The sequence below is a fragment of the Cricetulus griseus genome, chromosome 2 (assembly GCF_003668045.3).
Source record: "Cricetulus griseus strain 17A/GY chromosome 2, alternate assembly CriGri-PICRH-1.0, whole genome shotgun sequence".
Taxonomy (NCBI): Eukaryota; Metazoa; Chordata; class Mammalia; order Rodentia; family Cricetidae; genus Cricetulus; species Cricetulus griseus.
The window spans coordinates 171,569,090-171,585,135 of NC_048595.1; the positions used below are offsets into that span (position 1 = coordinate 171,569,090).

The window sequence follows — 16,046 nt, forward strand, 5'->3', positions numbered from 1 at the left end:
GGGACTTTCCCAGGAATGGGTACATTTCAAAAGATTGTTTGCAAGAACATCAGATCTTGAGTCTAGGTCACACCAGCACTGGCATGGAGCTTTCATATCTTCTTCCACAGTATGCTCTCAGGGTAATGAAGACACATGGAAAGAAGTCAAAGTTTTAGAAGAATTTTAAAGAGACATCCTAACAAAAAGATGCTAAAAGAAATTAGAATCCATTAACAAAAGAGAGATAGAAAGATAGAAAGATCAGCATTGGTCAGAACAGACTTTAAACAAAAGAGAAGAAAGAATGGCCCAATTCTCAGTCCCAGCTGTGTAAGGAGACAACTCTACTGTTCATACTGACTGCCATATACAAACACCCTCCTCTAACCTACACAGGCACACATGTAGTACGCATATGTACATGCAGACATACTCTCATACACATAAAAGCAAACAAAACAAAAAGAAAAATTTTTAAGAAACAGCTAAGATTTAGCTTCAAGCACTGTGGCACACCTGCCCACAAGATTCTTCCTTAGCAAATGACAAAGGATCATTTACAAATGGTTACCTCGATAACAGGGGTTTCAGCAATAGCAGTAAGAGTGACTCTGCTTCCCAAAGCTTCTGCTTGTGCTATTGTATCAGCATCTGCTGAAAATGGCCAAGAAACAATACTGAATGTACATCTGAAAATCCCAGAATTTGTGGGTATAAAAAGAATTTTTATCTCTTCTGTGGCATGAGGTCTTATAACAACTTTATTCTTGAAAACCAAGCATGTTTGTGTTGAAAGATCCACCTATAAATAAGAACAAGATAGTGTGTTAGAAATGGCTCTACCTTTCAAGGCTAATCATTTAGTGTAAGATTCCTTTTCCCAGGCAAACTAGGAAATCTAGACCTTCATTACATGTTAAAAAATACTCAACTCTTGTAACACATTATTTGAAAGGTATAATCAGTCCAAAACCAAAAAGTTGGTGAGATGACTTGTAGGTAAAAGGTACTTGATGCCAAACTTAACAGCCTGAGTCTGAACTCTGGAACTCACATGGTAAAGGAAAAAAACAATCCCTACAAGTTGACCTTTGACCTCCACACCTGTGCTATGGCATGTATATACCCACCCACACATAAATAAATAACAAGTAATAATAAAAATAAATAATCCTCACTACACATGCACAGTGTTCACTCCCATTAGATTTTAAAGTGAACATATTTACCGAAGCCGTCACTCTTCAAAAAAGGATACTGAACACAGAAGTACTTCATAGCCCCAGAAACTTGTCTAGGATGATTTCTCTTTCTACATGTTGTGTCAAATCTTACCTTTAACCTACAATGCCTTCCTCCAGTTATGATTTTTATCTCATTTAATGATCTGGTAACAGATGGGAAAGTGAGGAAAATAAGAGACAGCAGAGAAGTGATGGTTAATGTTAACTGTCAACTAGAAAACCTACCACCACCTGGGAGATGGCCTTGGTCATGCCTGTGGGAGATTATCTTGACTGCTCTATTTGAAGTGGGTAGACCCACCCACTGTAGGTGGTGCTATTCCCTAGCTGGGATCCTAGACTATGTGTGGAGAGGGAATTGAGTAGCTGCACGCATCTAATGCTCTTTGGTTGCCGATTATCAACATGATGTAATCAGCTGCTTTAAGATCTGCCTTGACTTCACTGCTATGATAGCATATACTCTAGGACTATGAGCCAAAGTAAACTCTTTCTCTACTGTTTTTGCCAAGAGAATTTTATCACAGCAACAGAAAAAGAAGTTAATAGAGACAATATTATTTTACCAGGTAAATAAGGATATTAAGGGGAAAAAGGGAATAAAACCATCCAGTGTTGTCTGGCAAGTAGCAGCCACAAAGCCTGGACATGTTGCAGAAGAGTTACTGACCCTATTCCCTACCCTCCCTATGCACAGCTTACAAATGACCATCAGAGTGAGGAAAAATTTACAGTCTCTGATAGTGGCTGTGGTTGATCATGTGAGACCCTTGCTAGACATTAAAGCTACTGTTTCCATGGATTTCAAAAGTTCACATAATAAAATTAACAGACAAATTAATAATATCGCTCATACACAAATGAAGACTAGGCCCAAATAAGTAACTTAGTTCTCTTCTTTCTTTTTTTGATACATGACAATAGCTTATAATCAATTTTATTTAGTAAAACCATGAACTCGGAGCACCCAGTGATTAAAATAATTGTGTTAAGGCAAAAAAACATGGCTTTATAAATAAATGATAATGATTAATAAACATTAAAACTGATATAAAATGTAAAGCATTCAGATTTCATGTCTTATACTGTAAATACAACAACAACAAGGGGCTTAAAAATTGACCCCATTCTAAAATTGTTTCATTGGTTAGCTATCAACTATGTGAGCAACAAAGATTAAGAAGGGGAAAAAAAAAAAAAAGAGCTGGGCATAGTGATGTCTGCATACTCATCCCAGCACTTTATAGGTGGAGATAAGGGGATCAAGAGTCTAAAGTCACCCTTGGTTACTTGCAAGTCTGAGATGGCCTGAGTTACATGAGACCCAGCCTGACAATAAACAAACAAAACAAATTAATTGTAGCAGTGCATGTGTCTGCTATACACAATGGCTCTGCACATACCCACAACTTTAAACAGGAAAAAAAAAAGAATCGTATTTGTATTTCTATATATGTCAGAAAGGTGTAAATGGACCAGATATAAACAAGGGAATGAAAAGGCCAGGCATGGTGGTCACAAAAAAATCAAGAGCAGTCTGATCTACAGAATTTCTTGCAGGCCAGGTAGGGTTACATAGGGAGCATGTTAAAACAAGAAGAGAAAAGAAAAGAAAAGAAACAAAAACAAAAAGGAGACCAGTAACATGGTTCAGTGGGTAAAGGCACTTGAACTCAAGCCCAAGATGTGGCCACTCATGCACTTAGACTTGATTTGAGGCTTGCTTAATAGAAGAAATTCATACCAGGTACTGTAAACCAGATAAACTCATGATTGAGGGAGGCTACAGGTCCTCCTGGGAAAACTCACTACTACTGTTTAGATAAACTAACATGGTACAAAACTGCACGCTAAATATTTAGGCTTAAACCCAAAGACAAATGCTATCCTCAGCCTTACTCAGAAAAGCTTTCCTTTGCAGGAACAGTAAGGAATGTAAAGCCTCTTGGCTGCTCAAGAGGCTAAGAATAAAAGATAGCTGAGTTCTCAATGCTAAACAGTAAGGACATTTATACCAACCCCTCTAAGGCTCAGGGAACATTGAGAAAGTGGGAGCAGGGAAAATGTAAAAGCTGGGAAGTTAGAAGAAAGGCTGAAAAAAGACTGTCTTCCAGGAATGCCTCTACAAACATGATCTTCACAGCAGCTGCAGCTGCCTGAACTGGGCCTGCAAAGATTAGCCTACTAATGCCAATCATGAACTGGGGACTTGCTCTTGGGCGCTCTACCCTTCCCTGCTGAACTACAGGCTACTGAAGAATTCACTGTCTTTACCTATATACCAACCATGAGCTCATCACACACAAGTGGATAGTTCTAAACCTGTGAACATTCATGAGTGAATCACACCCAAATGAAAAGACATGGATGTAGGAAAGGGACTTGCATGGGGAAAGAAGATGACAGCGGTGAGAGGAAGATAAGATAGGTGAGAGTAATCAGGGTGCATTATATACATGTAAAAGGTACAAAGAACAAATTTAAAAATTAAAACAAAACAAAAAAATTTTCCAAAAGGAGTGCTGGAGAGAAGTCTCTGTGGCTAAGAGCACTCTTGCAGCAGTCAGGCTCAGTTCCCAGCACCCACATGACAGCTCAAAGCTGTCTACAATTCCAGGTCCAAGGGATCAGACACCCTCTTCTTTCCTCTGTGGGCACTACACACTTGTGGTGCACACACGTACGTACGTACATACATACATACATACATACATACATACATACATATATACATACATGCATACACACACACACAGAGGCAAACACTCATATACATAAAAATAAATCTTAAAAAAAAACTTTCAAAAGAGGGAGGAGGAAGGGAGAGTGGGGAAAAATGTATAGCTCAATAAAAAATGTTAGAGGTTCTAAGAAACAGAAGAAGAAGAAAAAAAGAAAATAACCTTTCCAAAGAACAATTTAGTCAGAAAAAGGAAGAGCCGGGCATTGGTGGCGTATGCCTTTAATCCCAGCACTAGGGAGGCAGAGGCAGGCGGATCTCTGTGAGTTCGAGGCCAGCCGGTCTCCAGAGCGAGTGCTAGGATAGGCTCCAAAACTACACAGAGAAACCATGTCTGGGAAAAAAGAAAGAAAGAAAGAAAGAAAGAAAGAAAGAAAGAAAGAAAGAAAGAAAGAAAAAGGAAGAAAAAAGTGAGGCTGGATCTAGGAGTTGTTAGGGGAAAGGAGACCAAAATACATAATATGTATATATTAAATTATCAAAGAATGAAAATACTTTATTATTTTAAAAGGGGAGTAAAAGGAAGTACTTCGTTAAAGTGCACCCAATGAGACAGACATACAAAACTCACCTTCTCGCCGTTCACACAGATACTGAGGACTCTGATGCTGACTTGTAGCCAACGGTCAGTTGGGTTGAGGACACTAAGGAGGGTCTGTGAAGCAATACCGACACAGCAAGCATGAGGAAACCTCAGTTCCTCAGGTACTCTGGCATTTCCTGTATAAGAGCAATCAAAATGCAAGTTACACTAAAGATCTGATTGGTTAAAAGGAAACCATTACAGAGGAGTGCCTGATTATGCCCACAAACTATAGAATAAATGCCCTAGAAGTGTAAAAATCCTTGACATAAAAACTCTCAGTGCAGCTGGGTGGTGGTGGCACACGCCTTTAATCCCAGGAGGCAGAAGCAGGCAGATCTCTGTGAGTTCGAGGTCAGCCTGGTCTACAAAGCCAAGTTCAGTAACCCTGCATAGAAACATTCTGATGCTCTCACTCTCAAAAGAAGAGCTGGTAAGAAAGAACCCAAAATAAACTGTGTGATAACGTCTACGATCCTAGTACTTTAGAAGTGGAGGCTTGAGATCAAAAGTTCAAGGTCATCCTCCCTATGTAGTAAGTATGAGTGGGGCTAATCCTGTTTTTAAATGGAATAATAAAGGGGGGGGCTAGAGAGATGGCTCAGCAGTTATGAGAATGTATTGCTCGATAATGAAGTCCTAAGTTCAAGTCCCAGTACCCATATAAGGCAGCCCACAGCCCACCCGCAACTCCAAAGAGATCCAATACCCCTCCTTCAGCCTCCATGGGCACTTGGGTATATGTATATATGTGTGCAAACAATCACAAGGATACACACAAATCTTAAAAATTAAAAAAAATTAAATTAATTTCAATCAGCGTTTCTTTGGTGGGGGGGAACAGCTTTGTGGACCCATTTGAGAAAATTCAACCTTTACAGAACAACAAAAAATATGACAAGAAAAGTCATCTTACCAAATCCAGACATTATCCCCGAGTCCCATGATTCCGTTTCACAGTTTGCACCAACAGAGAGCACAGAAAGTGGCTTTGCTGTACTCAGGAGGCTCTGGTGTACAGCAGTAGAACATGGGTTATAAAGAGAAGAGGGACCCATCATTCCAGAGGCAAGATTTGGTGCTAAACACATCCCGGAAGCCACATGTTCTGGCGCTACAGGAGGATAAGGAGAATACCCTGAAATCCCATGGACCTTCACGCCTGCATAGCACTGAGGCAAGGTGGCATTCCCAGATGAAGGGACCAGTCCCAAATACTGCTGGGCCACAGGAGCTGTGTATAGAGACTGTCCAGTCCAGAGTGTAGAGCACAGAGCAGGCTGGTTCTGCACCTTAGCAACAGAAGCATGAGCTGAAATTTGAGGAGGAAGATTGTGCTGGTTTGCAGAGGTACCCAGATTAGGAATCTGGTTGCTAGATTCACTGCTGGCAGTTGACAGGCCAGTAGATGTCAACCTTTGACCTTGTTCCACAGCCTTCTGGCTCAACACAGGGAGGCTTGGTATGGCTGGCCCAGACCAGTGGCTCAGGAGAGCCTGGCCAATCAGGTCCTGTTCACTGAGGCCAGACGTTGATTCTACATTAATGGCTTCCAAGTATTCCTCACTTTTGGAAGAAATATCTTGATTCGATGTAAATTTAGGTTCTCCATCTTCAAATCTGCTACTCAGAGAAGGAGTTTCTGTCACTTTTTCTAAACCAGACTCAACCTGGATAATACAAGGCAATGCTACTTTTTCTGCATTATGACCTGAAACTTTGTTTCTTAGCTTCTCCATAGTTTCTTCTTCTTCTTCTGGAATCGGACTGGCTCGAATAATTGTTGTACTCAACTCACTGGTGAGATCACTCTAAGTGTGACAAATTTTGTTTTTTAATAATAACAAAATATAACAGTTCAAACAATGCTGGTATAAACCTCAAAAACATGAAATCTACATGGTATCTTGAAAAACAGAGTGTACAAAGGAAAATAGCTGCAAATATGAAATGCAGGCTTACACATGAAAACTGCACCCATTGTTTCATAAAAAGGAGTGAAATAAAAGGTAAACATTAATTGCATCTAAAACATTTACATACAGAACCAAAGTCAGATAACATTTTTCAAATTAAAGGATTCATTGTAAGCTTTATAAAATATAAATTAGTAAATAAAAGTATAAGGGGCAGACAAGCTATCAAATGATATGGGCATGTTGTTACAGTTACAGTCAGTACAACGCCAGCTCCCAGACCCTCCCATATCTGTTTTCTGTCTACACTATATTAAATATGCTTGAAGACTTAGTAATAGGAATATTTTGAGTACTAAGAATTTTCCAATTTTTAAACTATGTTGTGGTTCTTTATAATGTACAACCTGAGGAGTAATAGCAACAGATCTGCAAGAGGAACAGTCTAGAACTAACACACATAGGAGCACACTTAACTCTCATTTATTATTTTTGGTTATACTGGATATTTATCATGAATGAAAGCTTTAGATATAAACTGGGCAGTGGTGGCACACACCCTTAAGCCCAGCACTAGGGAGACAGATGCAGGTGGATCTCTGTGAGTTTGAGGCCAGCCTGATCTACAGAGTGAGTTCCAGTACAGCCAGGACTGTTACACAAAGAAACCCTGTCTTTAAAAAAAAAAAAAGTAAACAGAGACTAGTAATACGTCCACAGGGTTGAATTACTAAGTGAAAGCACTGACTTCATACCACAAGCCTTCACAAGGTGAAGAAAAAAAGTAGGGCTAAAGAGGTTCTCAGGCCCCATCATTCAGCAGTTCAACTCAGGGGGTGGGGGACAGGAGTGGGTTAATTTAAACTAAGGATATGTAACAAAAAGCCTTATGGAACTCCATTATTCTATAAGCTAATTAAAAATTTAAGTTTTAAAAGAAGTTTGAATAGAGATATCCTGTATGGGCAAACAATGCTTCACCTAGAAGATATGGGTTTAAAAGTTCCAGTGCCAGGTATAGCTATGAGCTAATGGTCAGGGAGATCCTAGAGATCACCAAAACAACACAGGCTACTGCTACTGCTCTTAGGACTCACCATAACTAGATGGTAAAAACCTATTACTAAAGATACAACACACTTGGGTTGCAGTGCATAAGGAAATCAAGCTAGACCTGACCCCAGAACTTCCTCCCTGTTGGCTAGCCTTCACAACATTGAAAGATACTATGCTGACCACAAGAGAAAAGTTATCAATGGATTTAAAGTGACGAACAATGCATGCTACAATACTGATCTGCCAAGAGATTCACTCACTAGGGCAATAGTGGTGCTACTGTTACTGGGGTACCCAACTGTCTTCTGACTGCATTTGAGGGCTGTCCATGTAAGGAACTCATACGTGACACTGTAAACCTGGTCAAAAGCCCATGGCTAGGGAGGTCATAGACCCTAGGGGAACCTACTATGATTGTTTCACTAAAAGCACATGCTGTCAAAGTATCTCTGAAATATTTATGTTTATACCTGTAAATCAATACTGCTCTCATCCTTGGTCAAAGAGGCTTCTTTTTGAAGTAGGCAAGAGTCAATGTAAAGGCTCAAGTACAAATATATACATATCTTAATTCATTCTAAAGATACAGAACAGCAACACATAAGTTAAACAGGACATAATTCCAGTTTGAGTCAAATATCACTAACACTTTGGCCTTGAAGCGTACTAAAGAAACAGTACAAGTGGCACCCACCTTGTGGTCCTCTGAGCTTTCAGCAGCAGCTGGGACAGGAAAGGTGTTTTCCTGTTCAGACACGTAAGTCAGTCTGCTCATGTCATCATGGGAACATGACAATTCAGACAACTCACACTCTGAGTGGTGCTTCTGGTGATGAGCTAAATCAAGAGACTCTAGAGCACACCTGAAAGAGTTACAGGAGCATGGCATTAGAATCTCCATAAGCAATGACCACTACTGTCTATCTATAAGCTTGAAGTAACTTACCATCTTTAATTAAAACAATCAACTATTTTCCTGCTGAAGACCTATCTAGTAAGCTACCATTAAAAAAAAATTATCTCATTTTCATTAGTAAATACCATACACAGACACATATTAGTTATTCATTTAATAAATATTTATTGAGTACCTGACATACAGCAGTTAATAAAACCATTAAAAAAAAAATCCCTATCCTCAAAGAGCATAAAGAACAAAAAAAAATTAAGCAGATAAGGCAACAAAACGCCATGTATTGCTAATCAAAAGGTAAAGAGTAACTTTTGGCTGAACAATTAAGCAGCATCTAGAAAATTTGACTCAGATATTCTATACATGAAAAATTCATCAAGAAAGAAAAAATTAACAATAAATATAAAAACACGAGTTGGTGGCGCACACCTTTAATCCCAGCACTCGGGAGGCAGAGGCAGGCAGATCTCTGTGAGTTCGAAGCCAGCCTGGTCTCCAGAGCAAGCGCCAGGATAAGCTCCAAAACTACACAGAGAAACCCTGTCTCAAAAAACCAAAAAAAAAAAAAAAATCCACCCAACTGAATAAAACTATATATATTCACACACACACACACACACACAAACAAACACACACTTCATAAAAGGTATGTTTATTGTTAATACAGTATGAAGCTCAAATGCTACACAACAGGAACTAATGCACAGCACAAGAATACAACAAAACACTCTTTAACCACTAAAAAACATGCTGTTAGGGCTGAGGATGTACTTCAATGGCTGAATGCTTCTTAGCATTACTAACATGTAACAAAACAAAAACCCCAAACCATGTTGCTGAATACAAGCTCCAGTTTAGAATGATATTCACCAAAAAAAAAAGAAAGAAAGAACACTCTTCACAATATATTAAGTAAAACAAAAACAAAATTCAATGGATAAAGGCCAAGAATGTGGCACAGTGGCAGATCATGCTCAAAAACCTGGGTATTGATCCTTAGTATCAATACAGAAAATAAATAAATGAGCAAAATGACAAAACAGCCTTTGCTATGGAACCCGCATCTATTTACCACAAACACATTGGTATTACTTGTAGCTTATTTTGTTTTTCAGCAGCCACATCAGCACCTCTAGCCCAGATCTGGGAAGAAGGAAAGCAAGCTGAACCACCACAGGGCTGCTGAGACAATTCAGCAGGTAAAGGTGCTTGCTGCCAAGCCAGACGACCTGAGCTAGATTCCAGGACTGAAATAGTGGAAAAGAAAAACACCTCCTACAGGTTGTCCTCTGACCTCTGAGCATATGCACCTTCATGAATGTGAGTGCACTCATGGACCCCTTATGCATGCCCCACATACACACAAGTAAATGTAATTCTAAGAATTTATTCCACAAGAGTTCCCTCCGAAGGGCAGAAGGGAATGAAGCAGGAAAAATATTTTTCAGAAATAATGCCTGAGTTCACATAGCTTAAAAAAAATGCAACTTGGCAAAGTTAGTAGATTAACTCTGAAATCTACTATATTAAAAACCTTAACATTTTCAGGCATTTCAGTAAGTACTCAAACTTGTTCACTTAAATCTTTCAACAGAAAAACACTTGAATGATCTCTTATGAAGTCACAAAAGAGAATATTTGCAGAATTAGAAGTTAAAAGAAGACTATTCATTTCAATGTTATTAAAATAGCAAAACATGGGGCTGGAGAGATGGCCCAGAGGTTAAGAACAATGGCTGTTGTAGTAAACCTGGGTTCAATTCCAAGCACCCACATGGCAGCTCACAATTGCCTACAACTCCACAGGGATTCAATGTCTTCTGGCCTCCTCAGGCACCAGGCACACACATGGTACACTTACATATATGTGGGCAAAATAATCACACATGAAGTCAAATAATCTTTAAAAGATAGTAAAACACAAATGCTATACTAAACAATACTAGAAAGACTGAATAAACCATGAAAGTGCCTACCCTGGTTACCATTAAACTGTCAACTTGACACAGCCTAGAATTGTCTTTATCAGGTTGGTATGTGGGCCTGTCTGTGAGGGATTTCCTTGACTGTCCTGAGTGGCACCATCCCTAGGCATGGACTGTATAGGCTAGCTAAGCATGACTCTTTCAGGCAGAGAGCAAGCCATCAAGCAGCATCCACAAGGTTCCTGCCTTGAGTTCCTGCCCTGATGTTCCTCAATGATGGACTGTGACCTAGAAGTATAAACTGAAATAAACTTTTTTTCCTCTAAGTTGCTTTTGGTCATGGTGTTTTATCCCAGCAACAGCAAGGAAACTAAAACAGGCCCATTATGCATTCAAAAATATTACTATGTCAGTTTCTTTAAAAAAAAAAACAAACAAACAAAAAAGGAAAAGCAGAAAGCAGAATACAGGATCAGAGGAGATGGGTCAGTGGTTAAAGTGCTTACAGGCAATCCTAAGAAACTGAATTTAAATGCCCAGCACCCACATAATGAAAAACAATAATGAAAGCAAACAAACAAACAAACAAAAATCCATCAGCTATGGCAAGTATGCATCTATAATAGCAGCATGGGGACCAGAGAGAGGAGGAACTATGGGCTTGCTGGCCAAAGCTTACTGGCTTGAATAGAAAAATGGGTGAGCTGCAGGCTTTCTTTCTCAATATAAAATAAGGTGGGAAAGCAATTGAAATAGCATCAGGGAGACAGAGGCAGGTAGATCTCTGTTGACTTCAAGGCCAGGCATAAAGCCCCTATTTCAAAAAGGTATTTTAGTACCCGGGCATTGGTGTTGCACGCTTTTAATCCCAGCACTCGGGAGGCAGAGGCAGGCGAATTTCTGTGAATAAGAGGGCATGCACATCTACAAGAGCTAGTTCCAGAACAGCCTCCAAAGCCACAGAGAAACCCTGTCTCAAAAAAAAAAACAAAAAAAAAACCGTGTTTTAGTGACCACCTTTAAGAGATGAACCTAGTCCACAGGCAGTGGTAGTACATGCCTTTAATCCTAGCACTCGGGAGGTAGAGGTAGGCAGATTTGTCTACAAAGTGAGTTCCAGGACAGCCAGAGCTACAGAGAAACCTTGTCTGGGGGAGGGGGGGGGGCGCACGGGGGGTGGGGGGAGAGACGGACGACGACTGACGGACAAGAGTAAAAAAAAAAAGAGATGAACCTAAAAATGATTTTTTCTTTTATGATTTTTTTACAATTTAATTTTCCTATACATAGCACATTTTTTAAACTTAACAAGCAAAGTGAGGTATATCTAATCAAAACACATTATAAGCCTGTATGAAATTCTCAAATAATGGAAATAAGCAAAAATAAAGTAAGCACTTACCCTGATAAGCTTCCAGAAGTTTCACTAGGAGAAGAATGACTGAGTGGTGAAATAGACAATCTGAAGCTCCCCTGGTCTTCAAACCCAGATCCACCACTCACAGTAGAGTCAGTCTTCAACTCTATTGGAAAGGTGTATTCTCCAATAAGAACCGAAAACAACAATAACAAAAAGCATACAATTTAAATGTGATCGATCACTGATACTTACCAACACTTTTAGGTAAGACTATAAAATCTTCTTCAAAAGTGACGTGCTTGTCACTGCTGCTTGTCTTACTGACACATTCTTTTTTCCTTTGGTTTTCACTATTATCTTGTATTTCTTCACATTTTTCTAAAAGGCGAAGGCATGGTGCTCTGGGGTTCCTTATTGATGAGTAACTACCGGGTATAGGAATGGAAACTGAGGCAGCTTTCTCATTGTTCTGCACATCTGGTACTTCGTCAATGGAGCACTCCTTCCTCCCTATGACTGTGCTTCCATTCTCTCTTATGTTGGTAAGAACTGACGTTGAAGAGGCTGTTGTTGTAAGTGATTCTTGAGTCTCACGCTCCACATTTTCATCAGAGAAAACAGCTGCTGAATCTCCTTTGGGTTCCCTTGTATTAGTAGCACAAACATCCACTATACTGATGTCTTCAACAGTCTGCTGTTTGGGCAAACATGAATCCCAAATGTCCGAAGTGCCTGCTCTCACAAAGGGCTCCCATGCACCTTCACAGCCACTGACTTCTGTTTTCGCAAGGTATTTCTCCATGTCAAATGCATTGGATCTGTTGCTTTTCTCTACATCATTAGTTGAGAAATGAGATGTGGTGGAACAGTCCTCTTGTGTATCATCATCCTGGAAAGTCTTGCCTCTTTTTTTATTGGTAAGTGCCTTCATCATGGCAACCAGCTGGGCAGGATCAGTACTCACTGACACATCTGCAATGGCTGAAGCAATGGTGCTTATTCTAAGTACAGAATCTCTACCGCCAGACAGCGTGTTTCTGTGTTCTTGACCTTTGTTGTTACTGTAGAAAGTATCCTAGAAATAAGAAAACTTCCATTAAATAAACTCACTCTATTTACAGGGACAAATAGAGATTAATCTTTATCCATTGTAGTCTTCTCTTACCCAAAGGCTATGTCTAGTGCATGTTTGAAAGCACAGATAGCACACCAAACTATATACACACACTATGCTTATTCCTAGGCAAGATACATACCTGTGATAAAACATAATTTATAAACTGAGCACAAGAAAACATAATGGGAACCACAGGTACAAAACTGAGATGGGCCCAACAGCAAGAACTATAAACTACTATTTATGGAAAACACATATTAAAACATCTACCTCTGGTGACAAGGGATGCTAACCTTCTGCTGAGAATAATTAGAACCCAACAGTATATTTAAAAGCACTCTATTTGCTCAGTACGCTGGCACATGTCTATAAACTCAGCACTTGGAAGGCATAGGCAGGAGGATCAGGAATATAGTTATTCTCAGTTACACATGAGTTCAAGATCAATCTTGGCTACAAGAGACATTGTCTCAAACAAACAAGCAAATTGGAAGGAAAAAAGGAAGGAAGGAAGGAAGGAAGGAAGGAAGGAAGGAAGGAAGGAAGCAACTGATCAGAAGAATACAAATTAAACAAAGAAGTACCACTACAGAGGTACTCAAATGGTTAGTAATCCCATTCATTGAGGAGAGGTCATGTGTTTACATGAATTATTTATTACAGAACATTGGAGACCCTACTCAAAAAACTATGCCAACGGTACTTCAGTGTGTAAACTATCAGTATTCAACATATACAGACACAGAACAGTAGGGGTGCCAACCAACAAGGCAAGGATACTAGATTGTTTACAACATAATGTTGCCCAAATATCCCAAACATTTACTAGTATTCATGTAACAGAACACAGCATACTAAGTAAAATGATCTATTGTATTCCTCTAATGAGTAAAAGCTGAAGCAAAAGCAATTAAAGAAAAAGTACGTACTACATACTTTCCTTCATATAAAGTTCAAAATAGGCAAAAGGAATATAGTATTCTGGACACTAGTAAGTATTAAGTACTGTTTAGAAAAGTCTTTTAAAAAAAATTCTGAATTATTGGCAATTTTTTTTCTTTCTTTCTTTTTTTGGGGGATCTGGAGGTAGAAGTTGACAGACTTCCTACTGACCAAGTCGAGAAGGACGTAACATATCAGACAGGAAAAAACAGTGTATGCAATCTTCTCAGTGTTCTTTTCCTTGATCTGGGATACACAAATTGTGATGACTCATTCATTGTAAGTCTGTTTTATATATTCCTCTATATGTACATTATAAATTGATTTTTAAAATGTTCTCATTTAGGCCGGACGTTGGTGGCGCACGTCTTTAATCCCAGCACTCAGGAGGCAGAGGCAGGTAGATCTCTGTGAGTTCGAGACCAGCCTGGTCTACAAGAGCTAGTTCCAGGACAGCCTCCAAAAGCCACAGAGAAACCCTGTCTTGAAAAAAAAAAAAATGTTCTCATTTAAACAGACACTGTAATAAACTTGAAGCCAAGAAAATAAGGGCATATAATTTTCACAAGTGGTCTTAGTCCATCTTATTTGAAAACCATATCAAGATAATATAAAAATCCCTTTAAGAAAAGTATGAGCTACCTCTGTCTTGCTTTTGTTGGCAGTTAGAGTCACATCGTTTTCATCCACCTGGGAAGTCCTCTGCAGTTCTTCAGCCTGAAGTGTAACTGATCCTTCACTTAGCTGTGCCTGGGACAGTTCACTTAAATTTCCTATAAGAAATAAAACACATTCAGTTTAAAGGCATGTATTACCCCTCATTAATAATCTGAGATAAGGAAGTGCCCATCAAAATGATTGTCAAGAAAAATATCTCTGTATTGCAAATATAAGTTGTCTTTAGTAAGAGTGCTTAAATGATAGCCATCTAGACAAAGGCCAGGCTTTGAAGGAAGGCTCTGAAATTTAATCTCCCCTACAAATATTCATATAAACTAATTTAATATATTTTGGCTTCAAATACTGATTTCAAAATGATATAATTCTTCAGCACGATAAAAAAATGAATGAACTGCACACACAGGCCCTTTGTCCTAAGTCCTGTGTTGGAACTCAGGCTCTGTAAGAATGGGGCACATTTTGGGGCTATAGAGATAGTTCTGTGGTTTAAAGCACTGGCTGCTCTTCCTGAGGACCTGGATTCAATCCCACATGGCTGCTCACAACTGCCTATAACTCTAGTTCTAGAGGATCATGCACATGGTGCACAGACATACATAAAACAAAGCAGCCGGGGCTGGGGAGATGGCTCAGAGGTTAAGAGCACCGACTGCTCTTCCAGAGATCCTGAGTTCAATTCCCAGCAACCACATGGTGGCTCACAACCATCTGTTATGAGATATGGTGCCCTTTTCTGGTGTGCAGATATACATGGAAGCAGAATGTTGTATACATAATAAATAAATAAAATCTTTAAAAACAAAAAAAGACAAAGCAGCCATACAAATTAAAATAATAAAATTTTTAAAAAAGAATGGAGCACATATTATTCAACATCATATTCATGCAGCAAAAGGCATTAGGTTAGCAAAGAGAAATGGCTCAACAAATTAGTTAACCAAGAAAGTCTAACTTAAAATATTATCTATTAGCAAGGAATGATGGCACACCCCTTTAGGATCTCTGAGTTCAGGGCCAGCCTGATCTACAGAGTAAGTCCAGGTCAGCCAGGGATACATAGAGAAACTGTCTCAGAAAAACACAAAACAAAAACCTTCCCATAGATAATCACAGGAATGTTATGTAATATATAGACTATTACAAATTTCAAAGCATCTCTTTAAAATCTAAATGATAAATATAATTCCTATTATTCCTTAACAGCAATAATTTAATAAGCCAAGCTTAACTAGGTCATTTGAAATTATTTTCATTTGCTATAGTAGTTTATACAAATATTTGGGTGGATTTTGGCTGTCTTCCTTACTTTCAATTGAAAAGAAAATGTGAAGTTATATAAATATCAAATCTGCGCCACAAGGTGTTGGCTCACGCCTTTAATCCCAGCACTCAGGAGGCAGAGGCAGGAGGTTCTCTTTGAGTTTGATGACAGCCTGGTTTCAGGACAGCCAAGACTGGTACAGAGAAACCTTGTCTCAAAAAATAAAAAAAAATAAAATAAAATCTATAGCCAATGTTGAAAAGTTAAAACAATGTATACATCTTCACCCACAGAGATTTTGATCACACAAGTCATGTGATTACCAA

The 16,046-nt window shown here is 39.0% G+C and overlaps 1 protein-coding gene across 7 annotated transcripts in view; it reads right to left on the reverse strand.

The window, feature by feature from the left end:
- Positions 1-16,046, reverse strand: part of Cep192 (centrosomal protein 192) — an 80,450-nt gene that overhangs the window by 33,224 nt on the left and 31,180 nt on the right. For all 7 annotated transcript variants that reach the window (XM_035440087.1, XM_035440088.1, XM_027402678.2 and 4 more), the window contains exons 16-22: positions 14,421-14,551; positions 11,972-12,794; positions 11,762-11,882; positions 8,216-8,384; positions 5,466-6,360; positions 4,538-4,686; positions 554-784 (exon numbers count right to left, since the gene is read on the reverse strand). In XM_035440087.1, coding sequence (XP_035295978.1) covers positions 554-784; positions 4,538-4,686; positions 5,466-6,360; positions 8,216-8,384; positions 11,762-11,882; positions 11,972-12,794; positions 14,421-14,551 — 2,519 coding nt within the window. The remainder of the gene's footprint in view (positions 1-553; positions 785-4,537; positions 4,687-5,465; positions 6,361-8,215; positions 8,385-11,761; positions 11,883-11,971; positions 12,795-14,420; positions 14,552-16,046) is intronic.